Genomic DNA, 17,130 nt, shown 5'->3' with positions numbered 1-17,130 from the left:
CTGAAGTCCTTAAATCCACCAAGTTTTTAGAAGAATTGCTCATCTTGAGCACATTCATCATCACAATGTTGTTGTGATAGGGGCAAAACATTAAAAATTTATAGTATGTAAGAAAAAAAGAAGAGAAAAAAAAGCTGATAAAGTTGCTCATCCTGCTGTGATGAAATTGGAAGGAAACAATGTATACCTTGAGGGACTCGAATCCATAACTGCTTGGAAAGGAAAAATCAGTGATAGAAAAACCAAACATAACATCGTCCTCACAGAATAAGCAGGCCAGAATATTATAGCGCAACTGCAACATCTGCCAAAATGATGAATGTGTTGTTTTGTCCTGACTGCTCTGCCCTGAGATCCCAGAAGACAATACATTGGGAGTTAATCAACAAACAAAACAGTGCTGGTGTTTTCTTTTTTTTCTTTTTTTTTTTTTTAACTCAAGTCAGTATTTATCTGCGCAACCGACCTGAGCTCCTAGTTTGGTTCTGAATGGCTGACCTGATTTACCGTACGCTATCGAATTTCATGACGGGGTTTCTTCAGTGTGTCATTAAACCTGCTGGATAGGAATAAGCCAACAAGAAGAGGACAACAAAGACAGCCTGTGTGTTGAACCAGTGTCTGATAATTGTCCGTTCTGTAATCTTTTCCTGAACAGCGTGAGGGAGCTTCAACAGAGTTTACAGAGAAACTTCCAGGGGTTGTACAGTATATCCCTGCCAAAGCCTCCTCTTATACGTCACCCTTTTAAGGTTTAGGGAGGGACACCAAGGAGGAAGCAAGAGATGAGAGGGTATGATCTTAAATACAGCGAGTATCAATTTAGAGACACCCTGAAGTCACAAAGGAAACTCTACTACCGCTTGCCCAGCACCAGACTTGAGCTAGAGACTTCTGTCTGATCTGTGATATCTAACTGAAGTCTGCAAGGAGAAACGGGACATCTAGAGCTGACTTTCCACTACAGAAAGCTTGAGCTTGATTTAAAACTTCTATCAGGGAAAGAGTCACAGGAGCATTTAAGGCCACGCCCCTAAAAATGCTCTGGCCTGTGGTCACACTGGCCTTGACGGCCTGTCCGCAGTACCCGGGCTGACATCACTTTATTCTCCTCTGCCCGTTTTCTCTCAACACAGTACTTTGACATCAGTGTCTTTTTACACATTAGTGTATTCACAGCCGTAATATGACATTTAGAACACCCCTTTCCCACTGCACACACCTGCATACTTGATGATTTTTCAAACCAGGGTAAACCCCACTGCAAGAAGTCTAGGAGCTGCCTTTCAGGGGGGTTTTTTTTTTCTGGTAAGTCATGTTCCACATCAAGGACACAGCGACCACATGCATGACTACACAGTGACGGTGTCAAAAGCACATCGGAAGGGACGCAATCTTAGGTAGCTGCAGTAAAAGCGTGTTAACTCCACACGGACGCAACATATTTAGAGAGCGCCACTGCTTGAAAGCAGTCTAGTACATTTTTTTTGGGCCGAGATAACAAAAACACGAACGCTATCAGTGGAGATTTCATTGCCATATATATCGTTGATGGCTCAGGCTGCTCTTCGTGCGTGTGTGTGTGTGTGTGTGAGAGAGAGAGAGAGTTTGGAAGCCCAGAAGATGCCGCAAATTACAGCGTTCACCCATGTTTTGTGTTCCCATCGATTCTCATAAGAGTTGGAGCTGATAAATACCTCTATGTACAAAAGGGTTATTTGACCCGGGACTGAAGAAAAGTCCGATGTGAGTAGATTTGTTTGGCCAGTGGGAAAAGGGCTTAACTGCTGCTTTGCTTTAAAGACAGCCACTTGACACCTTAGTGCATCATTTCTTCACAAAGAAAACTGCAGACTTTGGCATGTTCATCACTATAATCTATGTTTCATGCGACACAAAATGATTTAATCTGATATTTATATGAAATAAGAGCCTCAAGGGGTGAAGACATTTTGCTGTGAACCTGGAGGTTATCATCACCATGGGTTCCCTCAATCAAAAGTCAGTGGGACTTTTACATTGGATTTTTAGATTACTGTTATGAAATACGCTTTTTGGCAAACAAAATTATGAGCCTTAGTCAGTAAGGTCACCTTCAAAAATGAACGCAGTCTTTCTGATTTCACATGTATAAATGCAATCCTTGGCGATGCAAAATTAACGTGACGCTACTGCACAATGAACACGACTCAAATGTCAACACAATAAACTTCACTGGTTGTTTTTTTTTTTTTTTTGTGGTTTTTTTTACAACAACCTCCGGAGTCTTGTTTGGCAACTTTTAAGGGACATAGATTCTTTGAAATTTAAACGTGGTATTTACTGACAAAATTGTTCTGGTTGAACAAACATCAAAATTGATTCAGCTTGTGTACTACCATTCAATAAATCCCATCAATTTTGAGACGAGGGAACCAGGTGTTTAACAATGCTAACCCATTTACTTCAAACTAATTCCTCAGCCATAAAAGCCAATTTGAAAATGAAACCGTACTGAAATAGTTGCTAATTTGGGGACAAACAAAGGGATTTTGGACCATATTATCACAAATTGCATTTCTAAAATAAGCAGTTGCATATTTCTTGACAGGTTAATGAACACTGACCGTCTTCCCTACCTTTCTCCCCTTTATCCATCTTAATATTCTGTCTTTTTCACATGACCAGATATCACATAATTCTATGTGGTGGTTTGGCTACATTTCCCCACAATAACATCCCTCAGCCTTTTCAGTGCGCGCACGCACACACACACACACACACACACACACACACGCGCGCGCGCACACACGTGATCCCCATCTCAATTTAATTAATCCACTCTACAGCGGCACAGTGCGCGATAGAAACAAAGACGCTGCTCTCATAAACAAAGATCTGACTGGAAATATTGATGTCATTTGATGTGGTGGTGTCTTATGGCTGTGTGTGAGCAATTGTCTGCGTGTTTCTACACGGATGGCAGCAGTGATTGCCTGGCTCTATCTCCCTCCCAGTATTGTGGAAATTGCTCATTTTGCATGGCATTTAATGGAGGTGCATTAAGATTTCCTCCTGCTATGCCTGCTTTTGTTTTGACTAACAAAAAAGAAACAGATGGATTAAGCGCTTCAATTACCCCTGTGAGGGGAGAGCCATCACACTGAGAGAGAGAGAGAGAGAGAGAGGAAGAGGGGGGGGGGGGAGACGCAATTCTCCCTGCACTGTACCAGGGCAGAGAAATGGTTGCTATGGTAACAGCAGTTGGTGCTTGGAGGAAAGGGGAAAGAGAGGTAGCGTGCAAATAGTTGGGAAAGGAAGAAAAGAATGAGCCGTATGGAGAAGGGTTAAATTAACACCCACAGTACTCAGGTTTTTTTTTCTTACAATTTCACTCTTTGAATGAATACTAAATATAACAGATGCCACTGGTCCATTGAGTGGCTTTGATTTCTTGATTATAATTATTGAAAAAAAGAAAATAAAATGCTTAAAATGACCAAAGGTCACAATGTAAAAACTCCATTTGCTTTGGACTGATTAAGCCCATGGCACTGCTAACTTCTGGGTTAAACCATCAATCATCAAAACATGTCATCCCTGCAGCATTCTAGACATGTAGGAAGAATTTATACTTTTAGGGTATACAATTGCCCTCTTGCATATTTCCTTTTTTAATTGTCAATTAGGTTCTGAGCGCAAATGTAAAGAACCTGCAGTGGAGTTTAGTCAATCTGAATTCATCACATATCTCAATTTAGACGGTACATTTTTGATGTTGAAATCTTCTTTTAATTTCAGGCTGGCTAGACCCAGCAAAGGCATACAGTAGAGCTACACTCCGCTGGTTAATCAAAGATCTCCATTTACAGGCAAAGTACATGCATGGGTTCAAGGGTCAATTTTCTAAATTTTTTTTTTTCTTAATTAATTGAATTGAATCGATTATTTTTCTGACCACCAAATGAGCTCAGTGGCAACTGCGGCAAGATCTTGCATCAATATCTCATTTGAACCTGTTCAGCTATCAGAAAGATCCGATGGTGACGCTGTCTGATATTCTTTATGTTTGTGGAACCAAAATCAGTCCCTTTATTTCCCTGTAGCTTCCCACTACATCAGCCATTTGAAAGCCTCACACCTTGTGAGAAAAACAAACATGGTAAACCATCCTTTGGCTAAATGATGCACCTGAATAATATGTAAAAAAAAAAAAAAAAAAGGTTTTTTGGAGCATTATCTATGCATACATACTGATTATATATAAATATATATATATACATACATACACACATATATACACACATATACATATACACACACACACATACATATATACATATACACACACACATATATACATACACACACACACACACACACACACACACATATATATATATATATGGGGGGGGGGGAGAGAGAGAGAGCGAGAGAGAGAGAGAGAATTGCAACCCCACTCACCAGTCTGTAAAGCTCTGTGACACTGATCTCATCTGGGTCCACCATGCTGAACTCTTGTCTCGGAACCAGGTCCAAACCCAGTTGTCTAAAACACAAACACGCAGAGAGAAAGTGATATGACAAAGATGCTCATTCACAGATTCCTTCTCTCTTTTAAGTGAAGCAGTCAAGATTTACTAAATTGAGAGTTAACAACAAAGGGACTGAATGTTTAGCCTAACACACACACACACACACACACTCAGAGTTGCATTTACACACAAGCAACTGATAGCACACCAACCCTGTCAGTCATCTAAATAAACCTGACAGATTGTCATCTCCTCTGAGGAATATATGAAGAAAAAAAACCTCTACTTTTAGCCTCCTGTTATGCCTACTGTTCTCTTTATCTGTTATTGTCCCATTGCTTCCTTCCATCTCTTCTCCCCTCCCTCTTATCACATCCTCTATTCCTCTGCATTGTTATATGTGTCCACCCACAATCCTTTCTCATATCCTATGTCTCCGTACTTTTCCTGTCTTCCTCTCTCTCAATGGACCAAAATAACAAGGTAGACTGTGTGTCCTTGTCAGCAATAAAAGAGACATGCCCGGTCAACATTACAAAAAACCTCCAGCGAGGTTCTATCTTTCCACCCGTCTCCTCAATAAGAGAGTGTGTGTGTGTGTGTGTGTGTGTGTGTGTGTGTGTGTGTGTGTGTGTGTGTGTGTGTGTGTGTGTGTGTGTGTGTGTGTGTGTGTGTCTGAGGACAGCCAGCAGAGAAGAAATGCAGAAGAGTGAAGGGGACGGACAGAATGAAAGAAGTTGTGAGATTTTACTTTATCTAACTCTTGATGGCACGGAGACAAGAGAGACGGTTGGAGAGAGCTGTCGCTATGTGAGAGGATGCAGGACAGCAGGCCACAACAAAACACAAAGGAGCATGGAGAGGGCAAGCAAGAGAAGGTGTGAAAAGAAGCAATAAGACACTGCAGGATGTCCGTCCATCCCAGTATCTCAGGAATACCTTGAAAGAATTTATTCAAATTTGGCACAGACGTTCACTCCAACTAAAGGATGAACTGAAAAGGGTTAGGTCAAAGGTCGAGGGAAACTCTCTGGAAGCATTCAACCGCAATTTGTTCCGTCGAGTTCAACGCGATTTTCTGGGTTTCCAAAAATAGGAATGTGAGACGTTAATTTTCCCAGCGCGGTTTTGTTTGCTTCAATATTTATTGAACCTGAGACTTTTAATGTGAACCAAGATTTTACAAGACAATAAGAATGGATTTCCAGATTTGAATATAGCTCATTAACTAACGCGTATGCAGTAACAATCAGGCCTTCTTTCCTGGCAGCTACAATCTTAAGCAATTTTTTTCAATCACAAAAACAACAGGAACCATTTTTTTTGTCCCAATGTTGCTAAACAGCAGTGAGCAGGAATGAGGAATGATTTCTTGGTGCTGTATTTCAGACTTTAGAGGTAGGCGATGAAAAAAGGGTAGCATTTATCAATTGAAGAAAACTAAACTTTTTTGGACTCTTCCAGAAACTTTTCTACAAACTCTAAAGTCTTTGTCATAGTTCCACCGCATCTTTAAACATTAAAGCACAGAGCTGATAAATAATAAAATTGTTGTAGCTGTTGCTGTTTAATATGAATGTCAATAGATGCTAATTTGTTATTCAGAGGTGAAAAGAGAATCACAGAACTCCAGAAGACCTGTTTTTCAAGCATCAGTAAATGTGTTAAGAATTGTCAACCCCTGGTCCTTGTGACACAAAGTGCAGCGCATGTTTCGCGTCACGAAGTTGACGTTCGCCAGAGTTGTCATTGTCCAATAGGAAACACTGCATCTTGCAAACTCAATAGTGTGCTAACTGGAAAATTCTATCCCAAGGGCGGTGACGTTTTGTCCAAATACACAGGGATGGCCATTTTTTTTGTTTTTTTTGCTAAAAATGTTCCTGAAAAGGTTCCTGCAATAGAAACTGTCTAATGTAAGGCAGTAATAAGCCAAAATAGAAATGCCACAGTTTAGCATCATTCTGAATTGAAGGGCGTTTCAAGACCTTTGCTGCAGATCAGTGGGTAACGTACTCTTTTAAATGGTGCGTGAACGCACGGGTTGTCTGAAAACTACGCCATGTTGTGATTGCTTTAATAAATTTCATTATCCTGTTCCATTACTGTACGTGATTTAAACAGCAAAAAGATCAACTGGAAAGAAGGGATTGGGATAATTCAAGACTGGTGTATTGAACAGCTTCAAACTTCAAAGTAATTTCATTGGTAATCGGAATCGTTTTAGAGTGATTAGCGGTCATGCTGCAGCCTCTCTTCTGTCTTGCAGAGCTCGCGCATATCCTCTGCTTCACTTCTCTCCAACTGCAGCATCCACATTTCGACCCACAATTCAACGCATTTTGATTAGCTTTCTGTATTAGTTCTGCATAAAGTCAGATAAAGCTCTCGCAAAAACTGAATCGAAGCATGCTTAACTTGAGGGAGTCCTGACCTTTCGAGAGGACCGTGCACGCTTCGCTTGTTTGGTCCGACAACAGTCTGGAATTTGTTTTTGGAGGAGAATTAGCACCTTCGATTTTTGGTCTGGATCAAAGGGAAAATCTGAATGTCCAGACTTAACTCCAAAAAAAGCATGAGACAGAAATAATTCCCTGATGGTAAGCCTATACTCAGTTGTTATAGGAAACTTGACAGCAACGGAAACTGAATGACAATGAAATTATAACTGCTTTGAAATATGACTGCATGTTCGCCGTGATTGATTGCCGCTGTCGACCAAAGCTTGACTCATTGAAATTGATTTTTGTAGTCATGAAACATGAATAGATTCCAACGGCTTGAAAACCGTAAAGGTGTACTTGCAAAGTTGGCGGTAGTATGAGAGTAGAAACAAACATCAAAACGGAAATACGGTCCTTTGGGTTGGAACAGTAAAACATGCATACCCCTGAAGCCAGTTCTAAATGGAAATCTGCCTTTCTTTCACTCACTCGTTGCCCCAGTCCAATCTGGCTGTGATGTGCTGTTTAACATCCCTCATGCGGTCATGGGTGAGGTGGCCCACCAACACCTGCCTCCTCAGGTCCAAGATTTCATTCATCACATGCCAAAGCCGGTGGAACAAATCCCCCTCGTTCTTCTGTAGAAGAAGGAAATAGTGGGGTGGGATGGAGGGGGAGGAAAAAATTAGAATTCATGTCAAAGGCATTGAATAAAAGGGGACTGACAGGATGTGAGGACCGAATGAGGATGACAGTGGGAAAGAGATGGACTGATAAAAAGTATTGAGATGAGTTGGGTACATGCTAGTTAAAAGGTGACAGAATCCAAATTTTGAGCACCAAATCGAAGCTGATAGGAAGAGGGCGACCCGTGGAGAGAAGCAGACAGAAGGACTTAAAGTGGATTTGTGCAAATTAGCCTCAGAGTCCTGCTGCTTTTCGCCAAAATGTATGCACTTTGATCTGTAAGTATTCATCAGCTCAATTTAATCAGCACCCGAGATGGCTTAATAGGCCACAAACACAATAAATCCAGACTAATGAACGTGTGAGAAACAGCTTGAGTGTTTGCAGCTTTTGAATTACCCAGGGTCAAATAAAATCTCCTTTATGAGAAACCCAAGTAGGCAGTTTCCTGAAGTGACATTTAAAGCAATGTGTGCATGTGTGTGCGTATGTGTGTGTGTGTGTGTGTGTGTCCTCGTAGTTTTGGATGTGTGTGTGTGTTTGAGAGACATGGAAAGAGTGACATCTTACCACGTAGAGCTGTTTCCACATGGCCCCCCAATCTCGAAGCGTTGACGTCATCTCTGTGATGACAGAGTCTTCAACGGGGATGACTGTCTCAAATTGTCTGGGTTACAAAAGGATGCAAAAAGTAACTGTACTAAATTCTGCACAGAGACACTCCCTCAGGGATTCAAAAAAAAGGAGAGACACGTTACTTACCCTTTATTCTTGACGTGGGCATTCTTTAGGTGGATGTAGCTAGATGGGAAAATTCCCTATAGACATAGAAATAACAGGTTAATAAATAGCTCCCTACTCGCGGAAGGAGGAGAGTGAACAAGAGACAAAAGTAAGGAGCAAAGGGTTTTAAAAGTAAAAAAAAAAGAAAAAAGAAGTGTGTTTGTATTTGATTTGAGGCTAATAGACGGCAAGTTGCTCCGATTGACTCCCAGAGATCAAAGCAAAACTTATGGTTCAGTATCTGAAGATAAGAGTCAAAAAACAGAGACTCTGAACACACCTAACTAGCACCTAACTACAAGTGGCCAACACAGAGGACATTTGGTATCGTCAAACCAGAAGAGGCGCAGGTGTCCTGAGGAAAAATAGCGACGGTTCCATTCAGTAACGGGGTGTTTTCACACCTTTAGTTTTAAGATTCTGATTCAAATCGGTTGGTGAGTTGAACTTGGAACATTTCCACCTTGATGTGGTTTGTTTTCACACCGACCAATTCATGGTGGCTGCGTGAAAGCATTCTCCTTTTATCGGGCGTACGTTTCAAATAAGACAGGAAAAAAACCACCATGAACTGGACTAGTCCACGTGACGACTGCAATTATTCATATATCTTCTCCTTCTTTTCTATAGATTGAGTTTGGATCACGGCCAGACAACCCAGTCCACCTCTTCAAAAAGCTCTTCATGTAGACCCCGAGAGTAGAGTTGGACCAGCTAGCTGAATAAAATATTCTGATCCTGATAAAAGTACAGCTGATGAAATCTGTGAATGGTGGGCGTCATCTTGCTGTGTAAAATTGATGGCTGCGGCTAACAACTACAGGCCTGGGGAGAATTTTAAACATTGACGCTCTGTCACTTGACTTACTGTCAAACGTCAAAAGTCGGAAGGGTATAAGGATTGACTGAGCCTAAAAATGTATTTAAAACGATTCAAAACACGGACACATACACTGACCTTAACATTTGGATTCTTCAGGATAAATCCTCGGTACCAACCTGGAGAGACATGTTCATCTTTAGTACGTCACTGGAACATCACACCTTTATACAGAATAATTAAAAACCAGTTCACAATTCAAAAGGACAAAACAAACGTGAAGACCGCAGACAAAATTTAAAATCTTAAATCCGTAGCAGAGCAACAAAAATCAGAGGACCGAGGACAGAGATCTTGGGAACACTGAGGGTAGCGCTCTCTCGCTTTTAACCAGCGCCAAACAGCTTTTTCGCCGTTGATCGCTAATAGTGGAAGGTAATCCCGGGAGAAATAAGGCATGTGTGCTTCTCTGCAATTCAGTATTGAACATCTCCAGTTAATGTTCAAGGGCCTTTAATGTTTCTGTTGTTGTGCCAACTCCTGAATGTGTTTTAAAATGGGGTCTGCCGTGACCGCGGGTAAAATGCAGCAGAGAAACCTCTGACATGTACGCACATGTAGAAGCAGGGCAGGTGCTGAGAGGAGAGAATGCTTTTCACACCATTACACTCCAATCTGGGCTGGGGCCACACAGTCGAAGCTTTTTGTAAATCCAAACAGTGGTATTAACTAACACACATAGGAGGCCGGTGTTGTTTTCCAATTTGCTAATTGACACTGCGGACGCCGTTGTACATCTACCAGCTAAAGCATTAGCTAAATAGCTCAAGTGTGTAGAATTGTCTCGTCAATGAACTGCTGGGTGTCCTGCCAATATCTGTGACTTGAATAGTTTTTGAGGAACTTGTCTGGACGGTGGAAGATGGGCTCAGCATTTCCTAGATGAGTCACTTTTTTTTCAATAGCACAGTTCTAAAAATATAAATGTATACTTATCTATTACTTATGCGGTGACACATCAATAATAGATATGTATACGATATACATTTACTAGAGCCAGTGTCAAGTAAAAATCAACCTTTAAGGTGGTGTGTTTATGGGCCAAAGGCGCTTGTTTTAAAGCGTCAACAGTATCGGCATGAGGCAGGGTCATTAGCCTGTCTCCGTGGCTGTCAGCAGCCCGTCACTACTGGCAGCATTCTCGAGCTTGTCCTTCCCTTCTGAGCCAAGCATTCCGCTGGCAGTGCTATTGTCTACTTCCTCTGGGTGTTTTACTGCAATATCACATCCCTCTGGCCGGCTGGCTTTCTTCACCATGCCTGTGTGTTTCTGTCTTCCAAAAGGCAGTGAGTGGGTACGCGGTCGTTCAAGAAATGCCGGACAAATATTACTCCACCTAATAACTCAAAATCTCATCTCTTGAAAGAGTGACGTCCCTGGTGATGGTGCCTTTTAAAAGAGTCAAAGCCACCTATTTTAGAATCGAAGTTTCAGAATGATTAATCATGAATTTTTTAAAAAAAAGGAGCTGTGGAGAAAACCAAGATGAAAATGAAGCAGAGGGAAGAGACAGCGTAAGAGGAGAAAAAAAAGATTCGGTGTAGGCAGGAAGGAGAGAAAAGCCGCTAACTTGCAGTGCAGGAAACAGTTGCAAATATTAATTTCCAGGCGTTCATCTTGGACATCAAGCAGCTCATTTCGCACACCGCAACATTGTTGGAGAAAATATGTCAGTGAGAGGTGTGATGTTACCTCAGCGGTATTTCCGTACAAACACACATCCTTGCCCATGTCTTGTTTGTTGCCAGGTAAGTGTCAAGTATGTGTTACATGCATAATAATATGAATCCACTTCATTTGTGAGCTTAATGAAAAGGGGAAATACCATTGTGCAAGGGAGCGTGCGTCAAACAATATGTCCGTTTCTGCTTACATGCACAAAAGGGAGCATGTTTTCTCTTCATCATTCCAGCAAAACAAATTGCTTTCCTTCCTTATTCTGTCTCACATTTGTCTCTACAGAGAGTGTGCACATAAGAGATGTGTTTATCTGCGTGCGTGTATGTGCACACTGTACCTTCACATTTCTCCAGGATCTGGACTGTGTCACCAATTTCCAGTGGGAGGCCATGCTGGACGGTCCCTCGGAAACTGGCGAGTACTGGGACAAAAAAAAAAAAAAAAAAGAAGCACGCCCACATGAGTTTATTTAAGGTACGGTTTGTTTATGCAGAGTTATAAAATCATTCCAAGATGAGCTGAGCAATCAAAGAATAACAAATGCTGATGTAATGGCGGCATAAATAAACAACGAAGAGGCGCGAATCAATAATCTGCGTGGGAGAACTAAAACAGAAGATAATAGAATCTCTGTCAGTACCAAAATCCACCAAAATCTTATGCAATATTCCTCTAAACAGTTATATTTCAGATACAACAAACCACAAAAAAAACAAAAACACTGAGTTACAGCAATCTTACATGAGGCCTTACATACTATGTGTATGTAAGATAGATAGATAGATAGAGACAATATTGTTAAATACAAGACAAAATCAGTTGTGAGATATGTGAATATAAGTGGAAAAAAAAAATCCTAAAAAGCTCCACATATTGGAAACAGGAAGTTGCACACTAGACAAATGTCTAGTTTTTCTGAGGTGAAATCTAAACATGAGCAGCAGAAGTGGATGAATTTGAACATATGTCACACATTAGAATTTACACATATCTATTCATCTAAATACAATGGCCTGCGACGGACTGGCAACGTGTCCAGGGTGTACCCCGCCTCTCGCCTAGAGTCAGCTGAGATAAGCTCCAGCCCCCATTGGACATAAAGTTAATGTTTTCCTACTCTAGTAATATAGCTAATAAACTGTGTATGCCTCTGACCTTTGACCACTGAAATGTTTTCATTCTATCCATTATTCCTAGTGGATATTTGTGCGACAAGGAAGAAATTCCCTCTAGGCCTTCCTGAAATATTGCATAAATGAGAAAGGGACAGATGGACAACCTGACCCACAGCTGTAGTGGCACAGAAGCACACACGCAGGAGAAACACCCTCACTTCCATTGTTCGTATCTAATGAGGGCCTATTGTCGCTCCTTTTTTTTTTTAAACCTTACACCTACGCACCTATCTGAAAAACGGATTTTTTTTTAATGACCTGTCCTAAATCATATCAAAATAACTGAAACAATGAGGAGACATGTTGCTAAGGGACCATTAAAGTTGAACTCTACATTGCACTTGGAGTTTAACAGCTATCATCACTTCATAGCTGTTCAGTCGGCTTTTTAAACAGAGCCATGTCCTGCTGTCTCTCTCTCTCTTCTCTCTCTCTCTCTCTCTCACACTCACACTCACACAATGAATTAACCCACACACTTAAAACCCACTTATATGTCAACCACAGTGCTCTGGCGTTCGCAGAAGAACCGCGATGAAAACTGGAACGCTGACAGATCCGTACGCAGACACACATACCCAGCACACTGTCAAAAATGTCCGCACATTAGAGCTACGCAAGTAGCCCATTCAAACAGTAGCGTTAGAAGGCATACAGACATAGTCACACATGGTCACACATGCAGAGGAATAAAAAGATAAAAAGACAGCTTCACGGGGATTTGCAGTGGTAATGTATAACAAGGGTTGCTGCCATGCAGAACGGAGAGTGATCCAACTGGAATGTTTTAGTTCCTACGGAGCTCTACTGGCGTACCAGGGATCAGCCCACTGTATTGATACACAGGTAAATGCTCATGTACACATAGGGGAGACAATTCATTTCACATTCAGAAAAGTAAAGCTGTGAGTTTCTTCAAAGCGATTTTGGTGCCAAAGCGCAGCAAATTGAAATTTTTTTATAACTGCTCCTTCAATGTTCTTTAAAAACATTATTTATTTTAATGAAATTCATTGCAATGAGTGCTCATTTATTACAATGTGTCCTCTCGATGCGGGAAACTTCACGTGTTTTGTAGCCGAATTTGCTGAAACCGCTGTTCCTTTGGCTTTTTAAAAAGAAATATTAGCGATACACCCATTCTCTCATGCTGACACAGAGTTTGCAGATGAAGTGAAGAAGACACCTGGGGCCGTCTGCAACTCTGTATCTTTCTTTCTGCATTTCATATTGAAGCTTGGCCAACTGCTAGTTATCCCCTGAGCTGCAAAAACATTTTTTTTTTTTTTTTTGCAAGGGATTTGTTACCAGAACACATCTGACTTTGTAATTCATTCAAAGATTGACCGCTTGCAATTACACACATACACCCACAGAGAAAGCCCTCACTTCCGGGGCAGGGCATATTAACACACCTACGGTGACCCGAATGTAGGAATTCAACCCCACTTTCTTAGTTGCGATGATCTAGACTATTCGGTTTCAAGTCTTTTTTTTTTTTTTTTTTCCTGTCTGAGCTGGAACAGGTGCCGAATGATGCACCGAGAGAGATCTCTTGAGGGAGAAGAACTAACTATTTTGCCACATTTTTTTTGGTCTCCTTTTCTTAGGTTGCCCGATTACTCCAAAGATAACGGTGGTTACTAACGTCAAGAAAGATAACGAGAAATCTTACATGTACGCGTCACATACCGTAACATATATTTGCCACGGACGCCACCAAAAGGCAAATTCCAGATAATTCCAGATTTGTGTGGATGACATAATTATGGCATCCTGTATGGTCTACACATGGAGAAACAAAATAAGACACATTGACAAAGAGACAGGAAGGGCAAAGCCGTACATACGTTGATGTTCTCAACAGATATCGAGCATGATGAGGAAATCAGGTTTGACGAATGCGCAAAAAAAAATGGGGGAGAAAGAGCAGATACAGAAGCTAAAATAAAATTCAGAGAGGAAATTCACGAGCGGAGAGCTGGTGGTCTGACATAGATGCAGAGTGTCAGTGAGTCTTCACGGGGTTAAATATGTCAGCATTCATCGCTGTCACAACTCTAGCCACTGTCACTTTGGAATACATGGCTTATGTGAAGGTCATGAAGAGAAATGCTGTAACAGCTTCGACTAAAAGAAGAAGAAAAAAGTTTCACTTCTCATGGACGGTCACCTTACGGTGGCAGAGGAGTTTGAGCGCCCTAAGGACCCTAAAGAGCTATGCTGTCAGGGGCATTTTGCCCCTGGTAGGGTGACCCTAGGCACACTGGTTCTCAGTGAAGGGCCAGACAAAGAACGGTTCAGAAGACCTCTCATGAGGAAAAACAGAAAGAGTCAGCGTACCCAGCCTGGAGAGTTACCCACATGCAGTTTGGTTTGTTTCCTCCTTAATGTACCTAAGATCCACAGAAGAACAAAAACTGCTGCATGTCCAGAGTGAGACAACACCAGCGCTCCTCCTTCAAAAAAAAATCCTGATCTCTCTCAAAGAGCAATGGCTGATTGAGGCAGGTAAAGCGTCACTGATTAAGCTCAGGTTTATGTCACTGCCAGACTTAATTTTACAGGGGGTTTATAGAGCATCACCATTAAATGACAGAATTCTAAAGAAGCATAAAGATGGGAAGGATTTCTTTCTCAGCGCTTTCACCCACTTTGCGCACTAAATAACACAGCAAATTTCACTCAAAGCCCTGGTTAATGAGCTTTTTAACCTCATTAGGCTGACCCTTTCTTCTCTGCGACTGATCCAACGATGATTTACACACATAATCTCCTCCCACATGTTAATTATACAATATTTATATCATTAATATGCTAATTTAACAACACAGCAACTGGTGGTGCTCCACTGGTCTCCATTGCTGCCAAATGCAAGGTTCATGAATATTTCATTGGTGTGTAAGAATATACATGTGAACATCATGAAACAGACAAACACGCAAGCAAATATCCGAAGGTTTGCATGAGGATTAAGTTCTGATAACTCTGAGGGGGAGTGACTTTGAATATTCAAAATAAGACATCTTTTCATGTCCTTTTGCTGGGTGTCGTGTGTTTGCATGTCGAATACAGTAAGTATAACACTGACTGACCTGCATTACACCAAACCAAAAATGTCCTTCGTGCCACAAAACATTCCAATTGAGACCAAACTAGCTCAACTATGGCGTGTCTTTGCCAACTCAACACACACGATCACAAGCTTGAGGAATTTATCTTTCCATGTGGTGCAGAAAAACGCATCCATTGCCAAACAACTGCAACCACATCATGGACCCAAGGCAGCGAGTTGTTGAATGTGGCTGCCGACACAAGGGCTTACTCAGGAATCTTGTACACCAAGAAAATCCAGACCACAAGGATGTGTTTATGCATACAAGAGTTACTCTTGCAGACCCAAATACACACAAGCTCATGAGTATGACAGCAGAGGTATCGGACAACCTGAGTGTGAGCTGGAGATAGAATAACCTGACCTGTGTGTGTGTGTGTGGGGGGGGGGGTATCTTACACTCTGCAAAAGGGGGATTTCTGTGGCCAAGCTTGGAATGCTGGGAAGCAAGTGGCATCATGCATTTAAAACGGGGAATGAGCAGCGGCTGGCAGCAGGATTGGAGGGGAGAGGAAGCCGATGGTGCTGAGAATCCAGGGCTTGAACTCGATCGAATTTAGCAGTTGTGCACACAGAAAGAAAGTACACACACCACACACACACACACACACACACTGCCGGCCCCCACATCCTTTTCACCTCTTTTATACTTGTGGAGATAGCAACCTCCCCAGCAGCGTTACAAAGCCCTCGCTAGCATCAATTAGTCTTCTCTTGGAGAACGACTATTCAAAGAAGAGGTGTGAAGAAAGTTATTACTTTCATGAAATGACTGTTTGACACAAAAGTTCAGCTCGGGCCTCCGTATCATTGACAGCCAATGTTATCTCAGCCTGTCACACAGGTTGAGAGTTTGTACATGACAGGAACGCGCATTGTACGACGGCCAAAATGCATCACTTTTTGAATGCATTTTGTTAAAAAAAAACTAAAAAAAAAACACTCAAAACAGACCACACAAACTGTCAGAATGACAATTCCATGCCTGTTTTCTGTTGGATTAAAATGAATGCAGTTTTTTTTTTTTTTCATTTGTGGCAAATGCTACAGAAATGCAGTAGATCAAAAGAACTAACGTCTGTAATAGCAAAGTTATAATTCAAACAAAGACACAGAGAAGCAACAATATAATAAAATGCCTCAATCTCAATGAAAGGGTTCAAGACGGTGATACAGCCAATGTTGGGCGTGTGTCACGGGGGACAAGCTGGATTACAGAGAGGTCCGCTGAGGAGGCTGGTTAGAGGAGGATGTTAGCCAAACTGACATCCACCATGGACAATCCCCTTCACCCACTTCATGAGAGATTGGGGGCTTTAGGCAGCTCCTTTAATAACATACGGCCGCACCCAGAGTGTAAGAAGAACTCTACTGCAGGTTCTTTATCCCAGCAGCCATCATACTGTACAAAACTACAATCTCTTAAAGGTGATGTGCTCACGCCTGTCACACTCCACTCCATAGCCAGTTGTTCTTTACCCAGTCTTACTGCTTGTGCGATTCTGCTCTCCTGTGCCATATCCGCACTCATTCATATTTATTCATATTTAACCACTTGTTTGTATATATTGTGCATCGTTTTTTTTAGTTTCCTAGTTCTTTCTATTTCTGTCTTTATATATATTTATATTGTCTATTTTTATATTTACGTTGTCTATTTTTTCTCTTTTTTACATGATTTGTGCCACTTGTCAACCTCCTCTCACTTGTCTGCATCTCTCGACTATGCTACCCTAACAAGTGAATTTCCCTAAAGTGGGATCAAGAAAGTCTATCTTATCTGATCAAAGGACAATAAAATTTGAAGACAATAATGGGTTGATAAGTGTGCAGGTCAATTTGTGTAAGAGAG

At 41.4% G+C, this 17,130-nt stretch overlaps 1 protein-coding gene across 4 annotated transcripts in view; it reads right to left on the bottom strand.

Moving 5' to 3' along the window:
* Positions 1–17,130, bottom strand: part of dock4b (dedicator of cytokinesis 4b) — a 129,633-nt gene that overhangs the window by 80,033 nt on the left and 32,470 nt on the right. For all 4 annotated transcript variants that reach the window (XM_086202281.1, XM_086202282.1, XM_086202283.1 and 1 more), the window contains exons 2-7: positions 11,326–11,409; positions 9,387–9,427; positions 8,408–8,463; positions 8,216–8,312; positions 7,448–7,596; positions 4,444–4,528 (exon numbers count right to left, since the gene is read on the bottom strand). In XM_086202281.1, coding sequence (XP_086058407.1) covers positions 4,444–4,528; positions 7,448–7,596; positions 8,216–8,312; positions 8,408–8,463; positions 9,387–9,427; positions 11,326–11,409 — 512 coding nt within the window. The remainder of the gene's footprint in view (positions 1–4,443; positions 4,529–7,447; positions 7,597–8,215; positions 8,313–8,407; positions 8,464–9,386; positions 9,428–11,325; positions 11,410–17,130) is intronic.

The sequence above is a fragment of the Aulostomus chinensis genome, chromosome 4 (assembly GCF_037954235.1).
Source record: "Aulostomus chinensis isolate RoL2024-O1b breed Wild chromosome 4, RoL_Achi_v1.0, whole genome shotgun sequence".
Classification (NCBI taxonomy): domain Eukaryota; kingdom Metazoa; phylum Chordata; class Actinopteri; order Syngnathiformes; family Aulostomidae; genus Aulostomus; species Aulostomus chinensis.
The sequence above is the reverse complement of the archived record's forward strand: the minus strand, read 5'-3'. Positions and strand labels throughout refer to the sequence as shown.